At 57.3% G+C, this 25,216-nt stretch overlaps 1 protein-coding gene across 1 annotated transcript; it reads left to right on the top strand.

The window, feature by feature from the left end:
- The first annotated feature begins 12,173 nt into the window (after positions 1-12,173).
- On the top strand, positions 12,174-22,930 carry IFT22 (intraflagellar transport 22). Its single transcript, XM_068165442.1, has 5 exons — positions 12,174-12,195; positions 17,371-17,476; positions 18,359-18,448; positions 20,054-20,256; positions 22,251-22,930. The coding sequence occupies exons 1-5, from the start codon at positions 12,174-12,176 to the stop codon at positions 22,397-22,399; spliced, it is 570 nt and encodes a 189-aa protein (XP_068021543.1). The 3' UTR covers positions 22,400-22,930.
- Positions 22,931-25,216: the final 2,286 nt, after the last annotated feature.

Raw genomic sequence — 25,216 nt, 5'->3', positions numbered from 1 at the left:
GAGAGCTCTGGGGGGGAGTTCAAGAGGATTTTCCCCAGCTTTATCAGCTTACCTTTAGGAAGGTTCTCCTCTGGTCATCCTAAGGGGAACAATCACCCAGCAAAGCCCAGCACTCTGCAGTGACCCTGTCTTGCTCCAGCTGGCTCTCCACCTAATCTCCTCCCTTGAATCTTGCAGATTGCCCCATGGAAGCAATAAAAAGGCAGCTAAGGTGCTAATATGGGAGAATCAGGGTAGGCATTAAAGGCTAAAGTGGCTCCAAGTATTTCTTGGCTCTGTACCTTCACCATAATGCCAGCTGAGGTGTTCACAGCCCACTCTGTTCCAGTCACCAACAGATACTACACCTAAAGGGTTGGTATCCAGAATCCAACCCTCTTCCAGGGCCTCTGGGTGGTTTTGTCAGACAAGTGTAGTCTGAGCACCTTCCTGATCTGGTTGCATGCAGATCTGCCTCCCCTCCTCACTTCCATTTCTGAATGACCCAAGCTGGCACTGCTCAGTGGTGCTGGGCAGGATCCAGCTGCTGGCTGAGAGCACAGAACACAGATCTCCCTGCCACAGAGTCACAGAGTGCTTTGGCTTGGAAGAGACCTTGAAGATCATTCAGTCCAACCATCACCCCAGCACTGCCAGGCCACCACCATGGCCCCCAGCACCACATCTCCACAGCTTTGAAACCCCCCCAGGGCTGGGGACTCCACCACTGCCCTGGGCAGCCTGGGCCAGGCCTGGACAACTCTTTGGGGGAAGAAGTTGTTCCTCATGGCCGACCTAAACCTCCCCTTCACCACCTTCTTCACCTCTCTCTGTTTTCTGTTCTGCCTAAGGGAGGTCTCTCTCTCTCTCTCTAGCTGCAAAACCAATCCCCAAACAAAGCCCTGGGGTTATACTGGCTGGAAGCATTCATGGGCTGCCAGAAGGAGTCTGGTTGAACTCCCTGAGCTTCCAGAGCCATCAGGCAACCTCTCAGTGCCTCCCTTCATGGCGCAGGGCTTTGTTATGAGTGGTGGCTCTTGTAAGGATGATAGAAATGGAATGAGAATGGTGTGGTACTCAAGCTGTGCCAGGGGAGGTTTAGGCTGGAGGTGAGGAGAAAGTTCTTCCCTGAGAGAGTCATTTGTCATTGGGATGTGCTGCCCAGGGAGGTGGTGGAGTCCCCACCCCTGGAGGTGTTCAAGAGGGGACTGGATGTGGCACTTGGTGCCATGGTCTAGTCATGAGGTCTGTGGTGACAGCTTGGACTCGATGATCCTCGAGGTCTCTTCCAGCCTTGGTGATGATACTGTGAGACTGTGATACTGTGAGACTGTGATACTGAGAGTAAAAACAAAAGAAGCATGGTGAGATCTGAGAGAGAGAGAGCAATTATTGTCTTTTTCTGGCAGAAAGAAGTGATAAAGTCTGCAAGGTGCTGTGAAATCTCTCAGCTGATTCTCCCCCCACCAAACAATAATAATAATCAAAGCTTTTGAGCAGAGTAAGAAGGTTGCTGGTCTGGGTGGAAGGGCAGGACAGGTAAGAGCTGTCTTCATTTCCCTTGTCATGCACAACAGTCAGTTAGTGACATTTTTCTACCTTTCTGCTCAAGATCTTTGAGAAATTGTAAAGGCATACTGAGACACTTGGTTAGGCCACACCTTGAGTCCTGTGTCCAGTTCTGGGCCCCTCAGTTCAAGAAGAACATTGAGAGACTTGAAGGTGTCCAGAGAAGGGCAAGAAAGCTGGGGAGGGGTCTGGAGCACAGCCCTGTGAGGAGAGGCTGAGGGAGCTGGGGTTGCTTAGCCTGCAGAAGAGGAGGCTCAGGGGAGACCTCATTGCCCTCTACAACTGCCTGAAGGGAGGTTGTAGCCAGGTGGGGGTTGGTCTCTTCTCCCAGGCAAGCAGCACCAGAACAAGAGGACACAGTCTCAAGCTGTGCCAGGGGAAGTTTAGGCTAGAGGTGAGGAGAAAGTTCTTCACTGAGAGAGTTGTTGGCCATTGGGATGTGCTGCCCAGGGAGGTGGTGGAGTCCCCATCCCTGGAGGTGTTCCAGAGGGGATTGGATGTGGCACTTATTACATAGAATTACATAGAATAAACCAGGTTGGAAGAGACCTTCAAGATCATGGTGTCCAACCCATCAACCAATCCAACCCACCCAAACAGCTAACCCATGGCACCCAGCACCCCAGCAAGTCTCCTCCTGAACACCTCCAGGGATGGGGACTCCACCACCTCCCCAGGCAGCCCATTCCAATGGGCAATCACTCTCTCTGTGGAGGACTTCCTCCTAACATCCAACCTAAACCTCCCCTGGTGCAGCCTGAGACTGTGTCCTCTTGTTCTGGTGCTGGCTGCCTGGGAGAAGAGACTAACCCCCACCTGGCTACAACCTCCCTTCAGGGAGTTGTAGAGGGCAATGAGGTCTCCCCTGAGCCTCCTCTTCTCCAGGCTAAGCAACCCCAGCTCCCTCAGCCTCTCCTCACAGGGCTGTGCTCCAGACCCCTCCCCAGCTTTGTTGCCCTTCTCTGGACACCTTCCAGCAGCTCAACCTCCTTCCTAACCTGAGGAGCCCAGAACTGGACACAGGACTCAAGGTGTGGCCTAAGCAGTGCAGTGTACAGGGGCAGAATGACCTCCCTGCTCCTGCTGGCCACACTCTTCCTGATGCAGGCCAGGATGCCCTTGGCCCTCTTGGTTGCCTGGGCACACTGCTGGCTCATGTTCAACTGCTGTCAATCACTACCCCCAGGTCCCTCTCTGCCTGGCTGCTCTCAGCCACTCTGCCCCCAGCCTGTAGCTCTGCCTGGGGTTGCTGTGGGCAATGTGTGGTGCCATGGGTTTGTTAGTCAGGAGGTGTTGGGTGAGAGGTTGGACTTGATGATCTCTGAGGTCTTTTCCAACCTTATTGATTCTATGATTCTGAGTTCAAATACTGGTGGAGCAAAAGAGATGCTCAGGGGCACTTGTACCATGGTTTCGCTGTCAGGGGGGGTTGGGTGAGAGGTTGGACTAGATGATCTCTGAGGTCTTTTCCAACCTTGTTGATTCTATGATTGATTCTATGATTGACACAACTGCCTGTGCCTGGAAAGCAGTGGCTCACAGAGAAGCTTTTGGGGGCTCAATCCACATCCTGGCCACTTCAGTCTGAGGTGGCTGAGCCTGGTGCAGTGCCCCAGCTGCAGGAGGCTGCAGAGGTGTGCAGGGAAAGCAGCAGCCCAGCTGGCTGCCTTGCAGCAAGCACAGGAGATTTGTCCCAGATTTTCTGTACATGATCTCTAGGTAATACTTCTCTTCTTCTCCAGGCTTTTTCCCCTTTTCAGATGCTTCGAGCAGATGAGAGAATTATTTTCCATGTTCTGAGCCTTCCCTGACCTGACTGACAACAGATTTAGAGTGTGGAGCTGGAGGACAGGCAGGGAGGGAGCCTGGCTAGCTGACAGAGGGGCTGAAGTGGGCTTTGGAAAAGGCTGTGCAGTGGGGAGGCCACACCTCACCAGGGATCAGGTCTGAGCTCCTCACTCCAAGAGGGATGCTGAGTGGCTGGAGCAGGGCAGAGAAGGGCAGCAGAGCTGGGGAAGGGTCTGGAGAACAGGGCTGGGGAGGAGCAGCTGAGGGAGCTGGGGGTGTTGAGCCTGGAGCAGAGGAGGCTGAGGGAGACCTCCTTGCTCTCTGCAGCTCCCTGAGAGGAGGCTGGAGCCAGGTGGGGGTTGGGCTGTTTAACCAAGTAAGAAGGGATAGAACACGAGGAAATGGCCTGGAACTGTGCCAGGGGAGGCTTAGGTTGGAGATTAGGAAAATTTCTTCGCTGCAAGAGTGGTCAGGGACTGGCCCAGGCTGCCCAGGGAGGTGGTGGAGTCCCCATGCCTGGAGGTGTTGCAGCAAGTTGTGGCCATGGCCCCTGGGGCCAGGCTTTGGTGGCCATGGCTGTGGTGGGTTGAGTTGGGCTGGATGACCTTCGAGGCCTTTTCCAACCCAAGCAGTTCTGTGATTCATTTCCTTAGCTTTGGGGCTGTGTTGGGTAAGGAGCTGCCTGCACTGAAGCTCTCCACTTTGTTTAGTGGGTTCCAATGGCTTTCAGACAGAGTTCCTTAGGAGGGTCATGCACCATCAATCCCCACTGCTCCCTCTGTGCTTGCAGAAGATAACAGCTTCATTAAAACTTAGCAGGCCAGTACCAGCAGTAAAGAAAGCCCTTGGACCTTGCAATGTAATGCAATTAAATGAGAAATATGAAGCTGAGGAGGTGAAGTGCAATCAGGCATTGACATTTACCACTGATTTGAATTCTAAAAGAGCCAGAGAGGGAAGGGAAGGCAAGGGCCTCCCCACGCTCTGGGACAGCAGGAAATCCCCTGGATGGAAAGAGGGAGGCTTTAAGAATGGAGAATCTAGAGGTCTAGTTCAAATTAGAGAGTTTATGACTGAGGACTCCATTAAATCTTTGAACACTTACAGTAAAGAGTTTGGAGAGCTTCCAGGTCCAGCTCTTTATGTGCTCACCAGTGACAGATTACACTGCTGAGCCTGTCCTGGGAAAGCAGGAATGAGTGACTGCATCGATGGAGCATTAATGCAGCTAGGTCTGGGGCTTGCTAATTAAGAGAGCTCCAACAATCTGTGCTTAGGTGAAGCCCAGTGCTTGGCTAGCCCAGCCCAGGACACCACCAGCTGAGCCAACAGCAGAAGATTTAAGTTTTCCTATTATTGAAGAACAATAAACCAAGGAATCACTTCACACTGCACTGAATCCCAGCATGGCTTGGTTAGAAAAGCCCTTTCAGATCATCCAGGCCAACCAGTCCCTGATTCTGCCAAGGCTGGAGCTGAACCCTGGCCCTCAGCACCACTTCTCTGCAGGACCAGAGAAGGGCAACAGAGCTGGGGAAGGGTCTGGAGAGCAGGGCTGGGGAGGAGCAGCTGAGGGGGTTGGGGGTGTTCAGTCTGGAGGAGAGGAGGCTGAGGGAGACCTCCTTGCTCTCTGCAGCTCCCTGAGAGGAGGCTGGAGCCAGGGGGGGTTGGGCTCTGCTCCCAAGGAACAGGAGATAAGATGAGAGGCAATGGCCTCAAGCTGAGACAAGGGAGGCTTAGCTTGGACAGGAGGAAAAATGTCTTCCCTGGAAGAGCAGTTAGAACCTGGAAGCTGCCCAGAGAGCAGCTGGTGGAGGGTTGAAAGAACAAGAGGTGTGGTGCTGAGGGACATGGGTTAGTGGTGGTCTTGGCAGTGCTGGGTTAAGGGTTGGACTTGGCCTTAAAGGTCTCTTTCAACCACAGTGATTCTGTGGCACAAGTTTGTGTCCCATGGAAGAGAGCTCTGCATCCCCAGAATAAAGAAAGAGTCAATGAGCTGCAAACTCTCCTAGATAGCTGCTTCCAAGGGTGGTGCAGGGTACCCAAAGCAGAAGGCCAGAGTTAGGCAGCATGAGGATGAGGAGGCCACAATGCCTCAGGCCTGTAACCCCTCAGAGCTGGGGCTCTGCTGACAAGGCAATGCTCAGGGCTTCAGCAGAAATCCATCTGCTGGATGGGAAAATGGAAACCTTCCCCTGAGAGGGGGAAGGAGGAGCCCCCAGGGGCTCTCCTGCTAACACCACAAACATCTGTGGGGTCTCTCCTCCCAACTGCTGTTTGCCCAGGGGGTCTCTCTCTGCTGAGTGAACAGCCCCAGGTGCTGGTGGCAAACAACCCTGCAGACCATATCTTAGGAAATGTCCTGCACCACAGCCTGGTCTCCAGGCTGGTGACACATGGGTGTGAGGGGTGACCACTAGATGGATAAGGAACTGGCTTGATGGCTGCACCCAAAGAGTGGCTGTCCATGGCTCCATGGCCCAGGGGAGGCCAGGGACAAGCAGAGTCCCTCAGGGATCAGTCCTGGGACCAGGCTTGTTCAACATCTCTGTGGGTGCCATGGACAGTGGCACTGAGTGCACCCTCAGCAGGGTTGCTGATGACACCAAGCTGTGTGGTGCAGCAGACAGCTGGAGGGAAGGGATCCATCCAGAGGGAGCTGGGCAGGCTGGAGAGGTGGGCACAAGCCAACCTCATGAAGTTCAACAAGACCAAGGGCAGGGTCCTGCAGCTGGGCCGAGGCAATCCCAGGCACAAATGCAGGCTGGGCAGGGACTGGCTGGAAAGTAGCCCTGAGGAGAGAGCCTTGGGGGTGCTGGGGGAGGAGAAGCTCACCAGGAGCTCTCAGTGTGCACTTGCAGCCCACAAAGCCAACCAGAGCCTGGGCTGCAGCAGGAGAAGTGTGGCCAGCAGGGCAAGGGAGGTGATTCTCCCCCTCTGCTCAGCTCTGGGGAGACCCCACCTGGAGTACTGCCTCCAGTTCTGGAGCCCCTATTGCAAGAGGGATGTGGAGGTGCTGGAAGGTGTCCAGAGAAGGGCCAGGAGGATGAGCAGAAGGCTGGAGCTGCTCTGTTGTGAGGACAGACTGAAGGATTTGGGGCTGTTCAGTCTGCAGAAGAGAAGGCTCCCAGGTGACCTCATTGTGGCCTTCCAGGATCTGCAGGGGGCTGCAGGAAGGCTGGGGAGGGACTGCTCAGGATCTCAGGCAGTGATAGGACTAGGGGGAATGGAATGAAGCTGGAGGTGGGGAGATTGAGGCTGGAGGTGGGGAGGAAGTTCTTCCCCATGAGAGTGGTGAAGCCCTAGAATGGGTTGTGCAGGGAGGTGGTTGGGGCCCTGTCCCTGGAGGTGTTTAAGGCCAGGCTGGCTGAGGCTCTGGCCAGGCTGATCTAGTGTGGGGTGTCCCTGCCCATGGCAGGGGGGTTGGAACTGGCTGATCCTTGTGGTCCCTTCCAACCCTGACTGATACTATGACACCATGACACCATGACACTATGACACTATGACACTGTGATACTATGACGCTATGACACTATGATACTATGATGCTATGATGCTATGCTTCTTGGCTCAGCCTGGTTTGGGCTGCCTCAAGGCAGGCAGGTTAGCACCACCTTAGCACATGCCCTGAGGTCCCCAGCCCCCAGCAGAGGATCTGTTGGATCCTCCTCAGACAAATGCAAAGAAAAATAGAGAGGGAAAGGAAAGAGCTTGGAGTCCTTACAGAGAGCAGAGTGTTCTGAGCTGGAGGCAGGAGGCTCAGCCACCCACAGCCCTCCCACCGACAGAGCAAGCTGGACTGGCACAGCCTGCCCGAGGGGCAGAGCAGGGCAGGGGCAGGGAGGGGGGAGGAGAGGTTCCTGCTGCATCTGCCGCTTGTGATGGAAAACAGAAGGTGCTGGGGGGAAGGGAAAGGGCAGATCCCTGGGGTCCCAGTGTCGGCCCTGCGAGTCACTGCTGTCAATCACAGCACTGTGCCCCCCAGCTCTGCTTCTCGAAGGGAAGAAAGGAGCCCGGGGCCGGGAGGTTTAGCCACTAGGTGTTAGTGTTGCTCCACGGAAGGTGAGCAGAGCCAGCACACCAGCACCAGGCACCACCCGCGGCTCTGCCTGCAGCCTCCGGGCTCCTTCATATCCTCATTGGTCATCTAATATCTTCATCGGTGACCTGGAGGAGAGAACTGAGTCCATCATCAGTAGTTGAGCTGTTAGAGGGCTGGAGAGCTCTGCAGAGGGACCTGGACAGGCTGGACAGATGGGCAGAGGCCAAGGGCAGGAGATTGAACACATCCAAGTGCCAGGTGCTGCACATTGGCCACAGCAACCCCAGGCAGTGCTACAGGCTGGGGGCAGAGTGGCTGAGAGCAGCCAGGCAGAGAGGGACCTGGGGGTGCTGGTTGAGAATAGGCTGAACATGAGCCTGCAGTGTGCCCAGGCAGCCAAGAGGGCCAAGGGCATCCTGGCCTGCATCAGGAAGAGTGTGGCCAGCAGGAGCAGGGAGGTCATTGTGCCCTGTGCTCAGCACTGGTTAGGCCACACCTGGAGTCCTGTGTCCAGTCCTGGGATCCTCAGGTTAGGAAGGAGGTTGAGCTGCTGGAAGGTGTCCAGGGAAGGGCAACTGAGCTGGGGAGGGGTCTGGAGCACAGCCCTGTGAGGAGAGGCTGAGGGAGCTGGGGTTGCTCAGCATGGAGAAGAGGAGGCTCAGGGGAGACCTTCTTGCTCTCTCCAACTCCCTGAAGGGAGGTTGTAGCCAGGTGGGGGTTGGTCTCTTCTCCCAGGCAGCCAGCACCAGAACAAGAGGACACAGTCTCAAGCTGTGCCAGGGGAGGTTTAGGCTGGAGGTGAGGAAGAATTTCTTCCCAGCAAGAGAGATTGGCCCTTGGGATGTGCTGCCCAGGGAGGTGGTGGAGTCCCCATCCCTGGAGGTGTTCAGGAGGAGACTTGATGGGGTGCTTGGTGCCATGGTTGAGTTGATCAGATGGTGTTGGATGATAGGTTGGACATCCTGATCTTGAAGATCTCTTCCAACCTGGTCTATTCTACTCTACTCTATTCTATTCTATTCTTCTTCTATTCTATTCTGTTCCTTCCACTGCAGAAACCAACCCCTGCTGCTGCCTTCATCACTGCCACTCTCAGCAGAGCGCTCTGTGCCATGCAGGGGCCCTGGGGACAGGCTGCAATTCCTTGTGTTGGGTTTGGAGGCTCAGAACTGGCCTGGAAGGGACCTTAAAGCTTATCCAGTTCCAGCCCCCTGCCATGGGCAGGGATACCTCCCACCAGCACAGGCTGCTCAGGGCCTCATCCAGCCTGGCCCTGAACACCTCCAGGCAGGAGGCAGCCACAGCCTCCCTGGGCAGCCTGTGCCAGGCTCTCCCCAGCCTCACTCTCAACAATTTCTTCCTCATCTCCAGTCTCCATCTCCTCTCTCCCAGCTCAAAGCCATTGTCCTTATCGTGGCACTCCCAGCCCTTGTCAGAAGTCCCTCCCCAGCTCTCCTGAAGCCCTGCAGGTACTGGAAGGCAGCTCTGAGGTCTCCCTGGAGCCCCAGCCTGTCCCCACACAGCACTGCATAAATGCAGTGAGTCACATTCATATCATCCCTGGCTTTGATACAGGTACCCAGGGAGAGCTGGGCCTCCCAAGGTGTCACTGAATTCACAGCCATAGGTCAGGAACATCCCTTGGCAGCTGAGCTGTCTGCCTCCCTGCCTCCCCTGGGCCTGGCCAAGCAGACACAGACACTGAGGGCATGTAAGCAATGTGCTCTTGTGGCCAGGAGAGCCAGTGGTGTCCTGGGGTGCAGCAGGAAGCCTGTGCCGCAGGGCTAGGGAAGTTCTCCTCCCCCTCTGCCCTGCTGAGACCACACCTGGAGAACTGTGTCCAGTTCTGGGCTCCCCAGTTCAAGAGAGATGGGGATCTGCTGGGCAGGGTCCAACAGAGGCTGTGAGGATGGCTGGGGACTGGAACACCGCTGCTGTGAGAGCCCTGGGGCTGCTGAGTCTGGAGAGGAGAAGGCTGAGAGGGATCTGATCAATGTCTCTCAGTGTCTGAGGGCTGGGGGTCAGGAGGAAGGGGCCAGGCTCTGCTTGGTGGTGCCCAGGGACAGGACAGGGACCAGCAGGGACAGGCTGGAACCCAGGAGGCTCCACCTCAACATGAGGAGAAACTTCTTTGGTGTGAGGGAGCTGGAGGCCTGCAGCAGGCTGCCCAGAGAGGCTGAGGAGGCTCCTCTGGAGGCTTTCCAACCCCACCTGGATGGTTCCTGTGTGTGCCCTGCCCTGGGTGACCCTGCTCTGCCAGGCTTGGACTCAATCTCTGGAGGTCCCTTCCAGCTCCTAACATTCTGTGAGTCTGTGAGGTAATCCCAGATCTGCTGGCAGCCAGGGGAGTTCCTCCAGCAAATCAGTTCACCTTTCTCTGCCTTTGTTCTTCCATCTATAAAATGGAAATGAGGATTTCTCCCCAGCAAGGGCTCTCAGGCCCTGGCCCAGGCTGCCCAGGCAGGTGCTGGAGTCCCCATCCCTGGAGGGGTTTCAGAGCCACATGGATGTGGTGCTGAGGGCTGGGGTGCAGAGGCAGTGGCTCAGCAGCCATGGAGGCACTGTGAGCTCTGGGGGAGGAGCTGGGCTTGGTGATCACAAAGGTCTTTTCCAACCTCTGCAGCTCTGTGGTTCTATCATCCTCATCTCCCCAGGAAGAGCACTGAGACCACAGGCAACCAGAGCCCTGGTCCTTGACAATCTGTTGGTGTGAAAGCAAGCAACAGGTTCTGCATGAGCTTCTCCTACCAATTCCAGAAGAGGTTTTCTGAGGGAGAAAGGCTGAACTGGAGCCACTCCTGAGGGGAACAGACTGCTCCTGAAGGGCAGCTCTCCACTGCACCCCTGTCAATGCCATGGTACCCTGAGGGCCTCTTCCACAGCTCGCCCAAGCCTTTATCCAGAGGACAGCCAAGCCTCCAGAGCCTGCAGCAACCTGGGCTGGGAGGAGTCCCTGCCCATGGGTGTTGGAAGTAGATGTTCATTAAGGTCCCTCCCAACCCAAACCATTCTATGATTCTCTGAGTTGATCATTTTACTTAATCCACTGGACTGGGAACCTCAGAGCCATAGGAGCTCCTTCAGCCACAGGCTCTGAGCTTACACCACCATTTTCTCCTCTGTTTTCAATAGCTGGCTTGAGTGCACAAAACCAGGAGTTTGCTTCTCTCAGTTCTTGTGTTCTTGCCCCCAGACAAACCAGAGCAAACAGACCAAGGATGTCACACCCTGCCTGTGCCCACTGCAGAGCCCCTCCTGCAGACACAGGATCCATGTCAGGCAGCACACAGCAGCCAGGCAGAGTCTGGGGCTGGACCTCGACCCAAGGCAGCATTTTCACACACAGCTTGATGGGAGTGCTCCAGGGCCTGCTCTCCAACGTTTGGAAGCAGAGAGCCCTGAACAAAGCACCAGTCCAGAGCCACAAAACCTTCTGAGAGCTGGCTTGCAGTTGTTTACACAGGGAAGTTTTGTATGGCACAATAAATGGAATGGAGTCCCAGGATCACACAGAACACAGCAGGGAGGGGTGGGAAGGGACCTCTGGAGCTCACCCAGCCCAGCCCCTGCTCCAGCAGGGCACCCACAGCACAGTGCCCAGCAGCACAATGCCCAGGGGGGGTTGGGAGCTCTCCACACAAGGACACTCCACAACCTCTCTGGGCAGCCTGCTCCAGGCCTCCAGCACCCTCACACCAAACAACTTTCTCCTCCTCTTCACAGGAAACCTCCTGGGCTCCACTCTCTGCCCCTTGCTGCCCCTTGGCCTGGCCCTGGCCACCACTCAGCAGAGCCTGGCCCCAGCCTCTTGCCCCCCACAGCTCCTTCAGCTCTTGCTGAGCATTGCTCAGCTGCCCTCTGGGGCTGCTCTTCTGCAGGCTCTCAGCCCCAGGGCTCTCAGCCTTTGCTCCTCCCAGAGCTGCTCCAGGCCCCTCAGCAGCTCTGCAGCCTCCCCTGGACTCTCCCCAGCAGTTCTCTGTCTCTCCTGAGCTGGGGAGCTCAGACCTGGACCCTAGGGCAGAACAGAGGGGGGAAAGAATCTCCCTTGCCCTGCTGGCCACACTCTTCTCCATGCACCCCAGGACCCCCTTGGCCTTCTTGGCCCCCAGGGCACATTGCTGCCTCCTGGGGACCTTGTTGTCCCCCAGCACTCCCAGCTCCTTCTCCTTGGAGCTGCTTCCCAGCAGGTCCCCCCTCAGCTGTGCTGCTGCAGGAGGTTGTTCCTCCCCAGGGCCAGGACCCTGCCCTTGCCCTTGGTGAGCTCCATGAGGTTGCCTCTGCCCAGCTCTGCACAATGCAAACTGCAAATCCTGTGCTCCAAACACCTGATGGATTTGCAAGCACTGAGGAGTTAGCTGGAAGGGAACTGGCACTGCATTTCCCTGCTGTTTCCAGTTCAAGCTGTGGGTTGGAAGCAAAGTCCATGTGTCAGAGGTCAGTGTGTCCACAGCTTGAGCCCTCACAGAGATTTCTAGGCTGAAGAACAGCTCTACTGAAATCCAAATGGTAGCCTGCACTTGCTCCTGGCTTCTGAAGGAAGCAAGAGGAGCTACCCACAGAGCATCATCTGGGGACCATCATTTTTGTTTGCTACTAAAACATTATGGTGGAAAACCAGCTAATAAATGCAAGGCTCAGAGTCCTTTGCTGGTGTTACCTGGAAGCAGTTCCCTGCCTGCTGGAGTTCTCTCTCTGCTCTAAGTGTAACAGAGAGGTTTAGATGAGTGAAACAAAACAGCCTTGCTGCCATGAGTGGGTTCCCTCAGCACACCATGCATCAGAAACAGCACAGCTGATGAGCTCCAGAGCCTTTTCCAGCCTGAATGATCCTATGATGCACCTCACATGCCTGAGGCAGATGCTGAGAACATCAAATGTGTTTGACTTTGCTGCAAGAGTGCTCAGGGGTTGGCACAGGCTGCCCAGGGAGGTGGTGGAGTCCCCATGCCTGGAGGTGTTCCAGAAACCTGTGGCCATGGCACTTGGGGCCATGGTTTGGTGGTCATGGTGGTGCTGGGCTGAGTCCTCAGGGGCTGCAGCCAGGGGCTGCAGGCTGGCCTAACTTGCCCAGGTGATGTGATAAATGGGAGGGCATCAGGATCTGCTTGCTCAGCACTGTCCTGAGGCTGAGCTGTGTAGGAGCTGGTGTGGGCCTCTGCCACATCAGCAGTAAGATGCAAAAGCCAAGAACTGAGTGGCAGAGGAGCTGCTCTCCACACCTTAGGAGGATGCTGATGGTTGTAAGAGATCTCCAGCCATGCTGTTTGCTGTGGGGGATGCTTTGCTTTGCTTGCTTCTATAGTGGACAATAAGAAAGAGATACTTAGGGATGCTGCTGCTGGGACACTGTCCCTAGAGGTGTTCAGGAGGGGATTGGATGTGGCACTTGAAGCCATGGTTTAGTTAGTCAGGAGGTGCTGGGTGACAGCTTGGACTTGATGATCCCTGAGGTCTTTTCCAACCTTATTGAGTCTATGATTCTATGTTGGACTGGATGAGCTCAGAGGCCTTTTCCAACCAAAACAATTCTGTGGTTCTATGACTTAGATGCCTTGGAATCACAGAATCACCAAGGTTGGAAGAGACCTCAAAGATCATCAAGTCCAACCTCTCACCACAGACCCCATGACATCACCCAGGGTGGCTCAGAAGCTTATTTCCCATGTCTACAGTGACTCCAAACCCTAAATCCCATGGATGTGTCCCCAGTGTGTAGCCTTGGTCAGCTGGGCTCTCCTTCCTCTTCAGTGGTTAATAAAAACACACACAGACCCTATCTGACTCTGCACCTAACAGTCAGTGCTGATTGTTCTCAGGGCAGCCACACAAGCAGCCACTTTTACCCAGTTTCAGTTGCCTCCAGTTCTTGTTCTGCCTCCCTGCTCCATGCCACAGCAGAGCCTTCACAGCAGATTTCTCTTCCTGAGGCAGCTAATCAGAGGCTGCCCTAACTGCTTCTCTCTGGGCCACCTTCTCTTTGGAAGGGAGTAGGTCTGAGATGCAGAGAAGCAGGCAGCTGCAGAAAGAACTGCAAGGTGTCCCAGCTGATTGTGACTGTGGTCACACAATACAGAGTGGCAGGGCTTGGAAGGGAACTGTGGTCACCAAGGGTCCCCCAGACGAGGTCACACAGGAGCATCCCCAGGTAGCTTTTGGATACCCCCAGAGATGGCAACTCCACCACCTCCCTGTGCAGCCTGCCCCAAGGCTGGCAGCCTGCAGTTAAAGAAGTTTGTCCTCAGGTTCAGTTGGAACAGAGGACACAGTCTCCAGTGCACCAAGGGAGGTTTAGGCTGGATGTCAGGAAGAAGTTCTTCACAGAGTGATTGCCCATTGGAATGGGCTGCCCAGGGAGGTGGTGGAGTCACCATCCCTGGAGGTATCACAGCCTCACAGTATCATTAAGGTTGGAAGAGACCTCAAAGATCATTAAGTCCAAGCTGTCACCACAGACCTCATGACTAGACCATGGCACCAAGTGCCACATCCAATCCCCTCCTAAACACCTCCAGGGATGGTGACTCCACCACCTCCCTGGGCAGCACATCCCAATGACAAATGACTCACTCGGTGAAGAACTCTCCTCACCTCCAGCCTGAACCTCCCCTGGCACAGCTTGAGACTGTGTCCTCTTGTTCTGGTGCTGGCTGCCTGGGAGAAGAGACCAACCCTCACCTGGCTCCAACCTCCCTTCAGGGAATTGGAGAGAGCAATGAGGTCTCCCCTGAGCCTCCTCTTCTCCAGGCTAAGCAACCCCAGCTCCCTCAGCCTCTCCTCACAGGGCTGTGCTCCAGACCCCTCCCCAGCTTTCTTGCCCTTCTCTGGACACCTTCAAGTCTCTCAATGTCCTTCTTGAACTGAGGAGCCCAGAACTAGACACAGGACTCAAGGTGTGGCCTAAGCAGTGCTGAGCACAGGGCACAAGGACTTCCCTGCTCCTGCTGGCCACACTCTTCCTGATGCAGGCCAGGATGCCCTTGGCCTTCTTGGCCCCCTGGGCACACTGCTGGCTCATGTTCAGCTGCTGTCAATCAGCACCCCCAGGTCCCTCTCTGTTTGGCAGCTCTCAGCCACTCTGCCCCCAGCCTGTAGCTCTGCCTGGGGTTGCTGTGGCCAAAGTGCAGCCCCTGGCACTTGGACTTGTTGAATGCCATCCTGTTGGCCTCTGCCCATCTGTGCAGCCTGGCAAGGTCCCTCTGCAGAGCCCTTCTGTCCTCTAACTGACCAACATCTGCTCCCAGCTTGCTGTCAGCTGCAAATCTGCTGCTGACTGACTCCATCCCCTCCTCCAGATCATCAATAAAGATGTTAAAGAGCACAGGGCCCAGCACTGCTCCCTGGGGCACACCACTGGTGCCTGGCTGCCAGCTGGCTGTGGCACCATTCACCACCACTCTCTGGGCTCAGCCTCCAGCCAGTTCCTAACCCAGCTCAGAGAGCTGCTGTCCCAGCCAGGGGCTGACAGCTTGGCCAGGAGTTTGCTGTGGGGGATGGTGGCAAAGGCCTTGCTGAGGTCCAGGCAGACCACATCCACAGCCTGCCCCACAGCCAGCAGGCAGTCACCTGGGCATGGAAGGAGATCAGGTTGGAGAGGCAGGAGCTGCCCCTCCTAAATCCATGCTGACTGGACCTGAGCATGGATTTAGGAAGGGCAGTGTTTAGGAGGAGGCTTGATGGGGTGCTTGGTGCCATGGTTTAGTTGATTAGATGGTATTGGGTGATAGGTTGGACTTGATGATGTCAGAGGTCTTTTCCAACCTGGTCTATTCTATTCTATTCTATTCTAGTCTAGTCTAGTCTATTCTATTCTATTCTATTCTACTCTACTCTACTCTATTCTATGCTAACTTCTCATGCTCAGGTTTGTGCCCATTGCCCCTTGTCCTGCCACAGGGCACCACTGAACAAGCCTGGCCCCATCCCCCTGGCACCCACCCTTGACACATTTATGAGCATTTCTAAGGCACCTCCCCCCCCCAGTCTTCTCATTTCCAGACTAAAATATCCCAACTCTCTCAGCCTCTCCTCCTCAGAGAGCTGCTCCCTGAGCCTCCCCTGGTCTCTCTCTGGGCGTTCTCTATCCCTCTTGACCTGAGGGGCCCAGCACTGGACTCAGATGTGGCCTCCCTAGAGCAGAGCAGAGGGGCAGGAGAGCCTCCCTTGACCTGCTGATGCACCCCAGGATGCCATTGGCCTTGTTGAGCAGAAGGGCACATTGCTGGCTCATGGTCATCCTCTTATCATGGTCCCAAACCCCAGCTGGCTCTTCACAAAGAGAAAACACAGAGCCAGACTCCAATTCAGAGTTAGGTGCAGCTACTGTGCTCTTGGTTTTTCTATTGCCTTAGTCCCTCCACCCTGCACCAAAAGGGTTTCTGCAGGTCACCACCCTGTGTGGATGCTGTGAAGCCACTGCCACCTGGAACCATCCCAAACTATGCCTGTGTGAGCAGCAGCAACTCCTCTACCCCCTCAGAGAGAGCTGAGCAGCTCTGCTCTGCCTTGATGAGTGCTGGCAACAAGCACCTGCAGGCCCTCTGTGAAGGCTTGCCTGGAGCTGCTGCTGTACCTGGGCACCCAGCAGCCCAGAGGGCTGCCCAGAGAGCTGCCCCATGGCTGGCAGCAGTGCAGGGCAGGGTGGTTGGGGCTGTGAGCAGCCTGCTGGGGTTGGGGCTGTCCCTGCTGGCTGAAAGGGGTTGGGCTGGATGAGCTTGGAAGGTCCCTTCCCACCTAGCCAGTCTAGGATTCTAGACCCTTGCTTTGCAGAGGAGAGAGGGGAAGGAGGAGAGGGGAAGGAGGAGAGGGGAAGGAGGAGAGGGGAAGGAGGAGAGGGGAAGGAGGAGAGGGGAAGGAGGAGAGGGGAAGGAGGAGAGGGGAAGGAGGAGAGGGGAAGGAGGAGAGGGGAAGGAGGAGAGGGGAAGGAGGAGAGGGGAAGGAGGAGAGGGGAAGGAGGAGAGGGGAAGGAGGAGAGGGGAAGGAGGAGAGGGGAAGGAGGAGAGGGGAAGGAGGAGAGGGGAAGGAGGAGAGGGGAAGGAGGAGAGGGGAAGGAGGAGAGGGGAAGGAGGAGAGGGGAAGGAGGAGAGGGGAAGGAGGAGAGGGGAAGGAGGAGAGGGGAAGGAGGAGAGGGGAAGGAGGAGAGGGGAAGGAGGAGAGGGGAAGGAGGAGAGGGGAAGGAGGAGAGGGGAAGGAGGAGAGGGGAAGGAGGAGAGGGGAAGGAGGAGAGGGGAAGGAGGAGAGGGGAAGGAGGAGAGGGGAAGGAGGAGAGGGGAAAGGAGGAGAGGGGGAAGGAGGAGAGGGAGAGAGGAGAGGGAGAGAGGAGAGGGAGAGGGAGGAAAGGGGGGAGAGGGAGGAGAGGAAGGAGAGAGGAAAGAGAGAGGGAGGAGAGAGAAGAGAGGGAGGAGAGGGAGGAGGGAGGGGAGGAGGGAGGAGGGAGGAGGGAGGAGGGAGGAGGGAGGAGGAGGAGGGAGGAGGGAGGAGGGGGGAGGGGGGAGGGGGGGAGGGGGGAGGGGGGGAGGGGGGAGGGGGGGAAAGGGGGAAGCCCTCCCTGCTTCCCGCTGCGCGGCACAGACACAGCCGCGCATGCCCCTGTCTCACGTGACAGCGGCCTCAGCCAATCCCAGCGCGCCTGCCCCCTGTCCCCGCCTCCCCCGCGTTGCTGGGCAACGCGCGCGCCGCCGTGCTCCCGGCGCCATGCTGAAGGCCAAGGTGCTGCTGGTGGGGCCCCGGGAGGTGAGGGTCGCCGCCGCTTCTCTCCGAGCCGCGTTTACTTCTGTCCCGGTCCCTTCCCCGTCCTTCCCCGAGCCCCGCGTCGCCCGTCTGCGGCTGCAGTCACCGCGGTTGCCTTAGCCCGGGCCTCGCTTGCGCGGCCGTGTGAGCTGAGGGGGGTCTGGGAGGGCGGCGAGCGGGGGGAAGGGGCCGGGGCTGCGCGCGCTGCACAGGGGCCCTGGCGGGAGGCGGAGCGCAGGGCTCGGCCGAGCACCGCCCTGTGCTAGCCGTGTGCCTCCTGCTTTCCGGCAGTGCGGGAAAGTCGGTGCTGGCCAACTTCGTTTCGGAAAGCACGGAGGGGATCGGCAGCTACAGCCCCACGCGTGGCGTCAGGTGAGTGGAACCCCCGGCACCAGCCGCCGGCCCGCCGCCGGGCTGCCCCCAGACCCCGGCCCCGCCCCCAGCCGCCGGGCTGCCCCCAGACCCCGGCCCGCCCCCAGCCGCCGGGCTGTTCCCAGACCCCGCCCCCAGACCCCGGCCCCCCGGCCCGCCCCCCAGCCGCCGGGCTGTCCCCAGACCCCGCCCCCAGCCGCCGGGCTGTCCCCAGACCCCGCCCCCAGCCGCCGGGCTGTCCCCCAGACCCCGCCCCCAGCCGCCGGGCTGTCCCCAGACCCCGCCCCCAGCCGCCGGGCTGCCCCCAGACCCCGCCCCCAGCCGCCGGGCTGCCCCCAGACCCCGCCCCCAGCCGCCGGGCTGCCCCCAGACCCCGCCCCCAGCCGCCGGGCTGCCCCCAGACCCCGCCCCCAGCCGCCGGGCTGGCCCCAGACCCCCGCCCCCAGACCCCGGCCCCCGGCCCCGCCCCCAGCCGCCGGGCTGCCCCCAGACCCCGCCCCCAGACCCCGCCCCCAGACCCCCGCCCCCAGCCGCCGGGCTGCCCCCAGACCCCGCCCCCAGACCCCGCCCCCAGCCGCCGGGCTGCCCCCAGACCCCCGCCCCCAAGACCCCGCCCCCAGCCGCCGGGCTGCACCCCAGACCCCGCCCCCAGACCCCGCCCCCAGCCGCCGGGCTGCCCGCGGCCCCTCAGAGGGTCGCTCTCGCCGCCTGCGCTGGCTGCGGCACCGTCTCCGCTGTTCGCCCCGCTGTCTCCCCTGCTCGCCCCGCTGTCTCCCCTGCTCGCCCCGCTGTCTCCCCTGCTCGCCCCGCTGTCTCCGCTGTATGCCCCGCTGTCTCCGCTGTCTCCACTGTACGCCCAGCTGTCTCCGCTCCTCTTCACAGGATCCTGGAGTACGAGAAGCCCAACCTGAGCGGCGGTGGCAAGGGAGCTGCGTGTCGGCTCGAGCTGTGGGACTGCAGCGGGGATCAGAAGTGAGGCAGCTCTGTTGTTGCTCCCTCGGGGGTACTCAATTCAGCATAGCTCTGTATGCACAAAACACTCATCCTTAGGGCCTGAAGCCCTTGATCTCTCTGAGATGAGGCACCCTTCTGACTCTTTAGCTCATTAGACTTTGTAGCTTCCAGCTGGGAAGGTCCTCTGTGACATGATCCCAGCTGCCACTGAAGTTGCTTTGGCTAAGGACTGAGCAGCAGCTCACAGCTCTTAGGCTGAAGTTGCAGTTCCAGGAGACAGAGGCCCACTTTGAAATTGCCTTTATCTCCTTGAAGTTACCATGTTCAGACTTGAGACTATCTATAGACTGAGGCCTTGATTTGCAGATTTTAGGGGAAACCTGAAAGCTTTTCACCAAGTTGTCAGCAAATTCTGAGCCCAGGGTGATTTGTAATAGGAGGGATCCCTAGTAAGGGTCCATAATAAAAAGTATTTAGATGTGGAACTGGCTGGAGGCTGAGCCCAGAGAGTGGTAGTGAACGGTGCCACATCCAGCTGGCGGCCAGGCACCAGTGGTGTGCCCCAGGGAGCAGTGCTGGGCCCCAGCCTCTTCAACATCTTCACTGATGATCTGGATGAGGGGGTCGAGTCAGTCATCAGCAAGTTTGCAGATGACACCAAGTTAGGGGCAGATGTTGGTCAGTTAGAGGACAGAAGGGCTCTGCAGAGGGACCTTGCCAGGCTGGACAGATGGGCAGAGGCCAACAGGATGGCATTCAACAAGTCCAAGTGCTGAGTGCTGCACTTTGGCTACAGCAATCCCATGCAGAGCTACAGGCTGGGGACAGAGTGGCTGAGAGCTGCCAAACAGAGAGGGACCTGGGGGTGCTGATTGACAGCTGCCTGAACAGGAGCCAGCAGTGTGCCCAGGTGGCCAGGAGGGCCAATAGCATCCTGGCCTGCATCAGGAAGAGTGTAGCCAGCAGGAGCAGGGAAGTCCTTGTGCCCTGTGCTCAGCACTGCTTAGGCCACACCTTGAGTCCTGTGTCCAGTTCTGGGCCCCTCAGTTTAAGAAGGACATCGAAACACTTGAAGGTGTCCAGAGAAGGGCAACAAAGCTGGGGAGAGGCCTTGAGCACAGCCCTGTGAGGAGAGGCTGAGGGAGCTGGGATTGTTTAGCCTGGAGAAGAGGAGGCTCAGGGGAGACCTCATTGCCCTCTACAACTACCTGAAAGGTGGTTGTAGCCAGGAAGGGGTTGGCCTCTTTTCCCAGGCGCCCAGCACCAGAACAAGAGGACACAGTCTCAAGCTGTGCCAGGGGAGGTTTAGACTCAAGGTGAGGAGAAAGTTCTTCACCAAGCGAGTCATTCATCATTGGGATGTGCTGCCCAGGGAGGTGGTGGAGTCATTGTCCCTGGAGGTGTTCAAGAGGGGATTGGATGTGGCACTTGGTGCCATGGTCTAGTCATGGGGTCTGTGTTGATAGGTTGGACTTGATGATCCTCGAGGTCCTTTCCAACCTAAGTTATACTGTGAGACTGTGATACTGTGTTCTTGAGGAGGGAAGAAGGAAACCTGAGGAGCTTTGAGCTCATCCTGCTGTTCTCTATCTTGACATTTTTTTTGTGGCTCTGTTTTTCAAGGTTTGAAACCTGCTGGCCAGCTCTGATGAAGGACTCTCATGGTGTAGTAATAGTCTTCAACCCTGAGCTGCCCAGCCACCTGAAGGAGCTGGAGATGTGGTACTCCTGCTTCGTGCAGCAGCAGCCACTGCTGGACAGTCAGTGCCTCCTGGTTGCACATCACAAGCCAGGCACTGCAGGGGACACAGAAAACCTGTCCTTGGGTAAGGAGATGGAAAACTCAGAGGCTTTTAGTGATCTCTGTAGCCTTAAAACTCTTCAGAGCTTTCAGTGTGCACTTTGGATTTAAATCTACCAACCAGTATCAGAGTGCTTTGCAAAGCCACACACACAACTTCAGAGGTCATCTGGAAGCTGAGTACATTCATGCTGCCCACAAAGGAGAGCACAGGAAAGAAAAGTCACACTGGGAACATGCAGCTGAGCCTTGGCAAGGGGCTTGGACTCAGTGACCTCCAGAGGTACCTTCCAACACCTCACATTCTGTGGCTCTGTCAGCCAGCAGTAGGTTGCTTCTTAAATTGACTTTCATGTGTTGCTAACTGTCACTTTGGAGGCCACTGAAGCCTGTGGTTGATCCATCAGTAGAATCAGAGTCCTTTGAGATAAAAGGCTAACAGTCTCCCTCTCAAAATTAGTAATGGGTGGCTTGTGCCCAGCAGGTCAAAGGAGGTTCTCTTCCCCCTCTGCTCTGCCCTAGGGAGGCCACAGCTGGAGTGCTGGGTCCAGGTCTGGGCTCCCCAGTTCAGGAGACAGAGAACTGCTGGAGAGAGTCCAGGGCAGGCTGCAGAGCTGCTGAGGGGCCTGGAGCAGCTCTGGGAGCAGCAAAGGCTGAGAGCCCTGGGGCTGAGAGCCTGCAGAAGAGCAGCCCCAGAGGGCAGCTGAGCAATGCTCAGCAAGAGCTCAAGGAGCTGTGGGGGGCAAGAGGCTGGGGCCAGGCTCTGCTGAGTGGTGCCCAGGGACAGCACAAGGGGCACAGCCTGGAGCCCAGGAGGTTGGATGTGAAGAGGAGGAGAAAGTTGTTTGTTGTGAGGGTGCAGGAGGCCTGGAGCAGGCTGCCCAGAGAGGTTGTGGAGTGTCCTTGTGTGGAGAGCTTCCAACACCCCCTGGGCATTGTGCTGCTGGGCACTGTGCTGTGGGTGCCCTGCTGGAGCAGGGGCTGGGCTGGGTGAGCTCCAGAGGTGCCTTTGCACCCCCTCCATGCTGTGAGTCTGTGTGTGCCTGTGGGTGGATGTGTCACTGTGCTGCAGAGTCACTTGTGGCTGTTCATACAAGGAGGAACTCCTCACACACTTCCTGTGGGCAGCCTGTTCAAGTGCTCAATCAAAGCCATGTGAGTGAGCAGTGTTGATGTGTGTTTGATGGAACAAGAGCATTCCCTGATCACAGAGTGGCTTGGGTCAGGAGGGACCTTACAAATCATCCAGCTCCAAGCCCCTGCCATGGGTAGGGACACCTCCCCTTAGTCCCTGTTGCTCAAGGCCTCATCCAACCTGGCCTTGAACACTTCCAGGCTTGGAGCCTCCACAGTTCTTTGAGCACCCTGTTCCAGTCTCTCCACCTTCATGGGGAAGAATTTCTTCCTACTGTCTGATCCAACTCCAGCTTCTTCCAGGCTGCAGTCATCAGCCCTTCTCCTGTCACCTCCTGCCTTTGTCAGAAGTCCCTCCCCAGCTCCCTTGTAGCTCCTCCTGGAATGCTGCAGGGCTCCAAGGTCTGTCTGGAGCCTTCTCCAAATTAAAGGACTAGGGGGAATGGAATGAAGCTGGGGGTGGGGAGATTCAGGCTGGATGGGAGGAGGAAGTTCTTCCCCATGAGAGTGGTGAAGCCCTGGGATGGGTTGTGCAGGGAGGTGGTTGGGGCCCTGTCCCTGGAGGTGTTTAAGCCCAGGCTGGCTGAGGCTGTGGCCAGGCTGATCTAGTGTGGGGTGTCCCTGCCCATGGCAGGGGGGTTGGAACTGGCTGATCCTTGTGGTCCCTTCCAACCCTGACTGATTCTATGATACTCTGAAAGCCTGTCTTACCACCAGCAGTCAAACTGCAGCTCAGTGCTGGTTTGATTTTGGCTCTGTCTGGTGCTGAGAGGCTGTGGTGCACTTCTGGGCAGCCAAACACTGGGCACTGCTGAGTCCAGCTGCCTGCAGCAGGCCCTGGGCTGTGAATGGGCACAGAGCTAACTCTTCTCTCCTTCCCCCAAGCTCCCCCCCTGGACAAGCTGAGGCTGATCCATTCCAACCTGGAGGAGGATCCTGAGGACGTCCGGATGGAGTTCCTGAAGTACTTCAGGGGCATCATCAGCCTGGTGAATGAGAGCAGGGAGAGGGAGGAGATGTCCATTATCTCCTAACAGAGGGAAGAAGCAGGAGGGCTTTCACTCTGTCAGCTATTCCAGGCTGTGACCAGCACCTCACAAGCAGAGCCTGCCAGGCTGTACCCCCCTGAGCTTACAAACCAGTGCTGACAGCAGGTGGACTGTGGTGGCTGCACAGCCAGCACTGTGGGGAGCTCAGGCTGCACTTTGCTTTCATTTGGCATCAGAACCACAGGAAGGTTTTGGTGAGTGTGTTGGTGTGGAGCAAAAGGTAGAGGCATGGCTCAGCTCCTCACTGCTGCTGTCCTTCTGCAGAGCTCCTAGGTGAAGGAATTCTGACAGAACCTGGACCTTGTGGAGCTGTGTTGAGCTGAGTGAGCTGCTGAGGTGAGCTCTGGAGAAGTTATGTGAGCAGCACTCATGGTGTGAAGCTCCAGGCTCTCCTGGTCTCTCTCCAGCATCTGAAAGCACACTGCACAGCCATTGCCTTGGCAAGCAGAGTAGGTTGCAGTCTTCCTTGGGCCTGGGTTTTTCTTCTGTTCCAACAAAATAAACCTGTTGCAGGGACAGTGCTTAGGTCTGTCTGGGAGGAAAAGAATGGAAACTCTTTTGGGGGAGTTGTTGGGGCTGTTCAGCCTGGAGAAGAGAAGGCTCCAGGGAGATCTCAGAGCAGCCTTCAGTACCTGAAAGGCTCCAGGAGAGCTGGGGAGGGACTTGTGACAAGGGCTGGGAGTGCCAGGATGAGGAACAATGGCTTTGAGCTGGGAGAGGAGATTGAGACTGGAGATGAGGAAGAGATTCTTTGCAGTGAGGCTGGGGAGACTCTGGCACAGGCTGCCCAGGGAGGCTGTGGCTGCCTCCTGCCTGGAGGTGTTCAGGGCCAGGCTGGATGAGGCCTTGAGCAGCCTGTGCTGGTGGGAGGTGTCCCTGCCCATGGCAGGGGGTTGGAACTGGATGAGCTTTGAGATCCTTTCCAACCCAACCCATTCTGAGGGATCTTGGTGCAGTGCAATACTTTGCCCTGTGCTGGGAGCTCCAGGAGAGGATAAAAAGCTCTGAGTTCTGCAGGGGAGAGGCAGCTGCTCACAGCTTGTGTTCCCTGCTGCAGTGAAGAAGTGGTTTCACAGATCATTTGCCCTCTGATTTGGTTGTTTGCACTCTTCCCTCTCCTTGCTGTGGGAAGCACACTAACATGCCATGCTAGGGGGTTAAAGGTGTTTTAAGTGCCCTGGGGTTGTTCTCAAAGGGCAAGTTCAGGCTGCTGTTGTGGAGCTCTCACCAGCTTGCCTCAGTCTAGGAAGGAGAAGAGTGCTCAGCCTGTAGCACAGCTCAGTAGCTCCAGCAAGAGAGCAGTGCAAACACTTGTCACAGAGCCAAAGAGATGACAAGTGCCAGCAGCAGCCTGTGTCCCTGCTGGCACAACCCTTTGCCTTCAGAGGCAATTTAAAGGAGAGAGGAACTGGGAGGAGGAGCTGCAGGGAGGGCCATGAGCAGCACCCATTTCACCTTGCACTGCAGTTCTCTGTGTGAAGGTGAGCTGAGCTCTGGGGCTGAGCCCCAGCACTGTGTGTACAGATGGCTCACTGTGTCTGAGCTGCAGCTGGGCACTCTTGCTAAAGCAGCCTCACACAACATTGTCTTCTAGGAAATGCCTTGAAAGTATCCCCCAGAGCAGAAGTGCTGGAGGCAGTTGAGGTTTCCTCTGGTTATTAAGCCCTGAGTAAACTAAAGGTACAGGAGGTGAAACATGACAAGGATCTTTGGGTGCCACAGCAGTGCTGGCAGGGCTGGAAGGCCTCTGCTGGGAGCCAGGCTGAGAGAGTTGGCCTTGGGCAGCCTGGAGAGGAGAAGGCTCCAGGGAGAGCTTCTGGTGGCCTTGCAGTGCCTCAAGGGGAGATCAGAAAGCTGGGGACAGAGTTTGGCTCAGGGCCTGTGGTGCCAGGCCAAGGGGGGATGGTTTGAACTGAGAGAGGGAGCTTGAGAGTGGAGAGAAGGAGAAAGGTTTGGTGCTGAGGCTGGGGAGAGCCTGGCCCAGGCTGCCCAGAGAGCTGCCCCATGGCTGGCAGCAGTGCAGGGCAGGTTGTGTGGGGCTGTGAGCAGCCTGCTGTGGTTGGGGCTGTCCCTGGGGGCTGCAGGGGGCTGGGCTGGATGAGCTTGGAAGGTCTCTTCCCAGTCCAAGCCTTCCATGCTTCTATGATCTTAGAGCAGTTACAAGTTTTCAGCCTCCTGGCTACAAGCAACAGAAGGCACTGAGCTGGGCTCATTCTGAGGGTCACTCTTGGGGTGGTGCTGCTTTGCTCAGGGCTGTACCAGGCACCTGGCAGGTGAGGGTGTGTGCACACAGATAATGCCTCACTGCAGGCCTCTCACTCCAAGAAGGACACTGAGGGCTGGAGCAGGGCCAGAGAAGGGCAGCAGAGCTGGGGAAGGGTCTGGAGAGCAGGGCTGGGGAGGAGCAGCTGAGGGAGCTGGGGGTGTTCAGCCTGGAGCAGAGGAGGCTGAGGGAGACCTCCTTGCTCTCTGCAGCTCCCTGAGAGGAGGCTGGAGCCAGGGGGGTTGGTCTGTTTAACCAGGTAACAAGGGATAGAACCAGGGGAACTGGCTTGGAATTGTGCCAGGGCAGGCTGAGGTTGGAGATGAGGAAAATGTCTCTGCTGCAAGAGTGGTCAGGGACTGGCCCAGGCTGCCCAGGGAGGTGGTGGAGTCCCCATGCCTGGAGGTGTTCCAGAGAGGTGTGGCCATGGCACTTGGGGCCATAGTCTGGTGGCCATGGTGGGGCTGGGCTGCTGTTGGGACTGGATGGCCTTAGAGGTCACTTCCAACCCAAAGAATTCCATGCAAACCACCTGTGAG

Source organism: Melanerpes formicivorus, unplaced genomic scaffold (assembly GCF_026170545.1).
Source record: "Melanerpes formicivorus ecotype bairdi unplaced genomic scaffold, bMelFor1.0.p_v2 SCAF_88, whole genome shotgun sequence".
Lineage (NCBI taxonomy): Eukaryota > Metazoa > Chordata > Aves > Piciformes > Picidae > Melanerpes > Melanerpes formicivorus.
The sequence above is the reverse complement of the archived record's forward strand: the minus strand, read 5'-3'. Positions and strand labels throughout refer to the sequence as shown.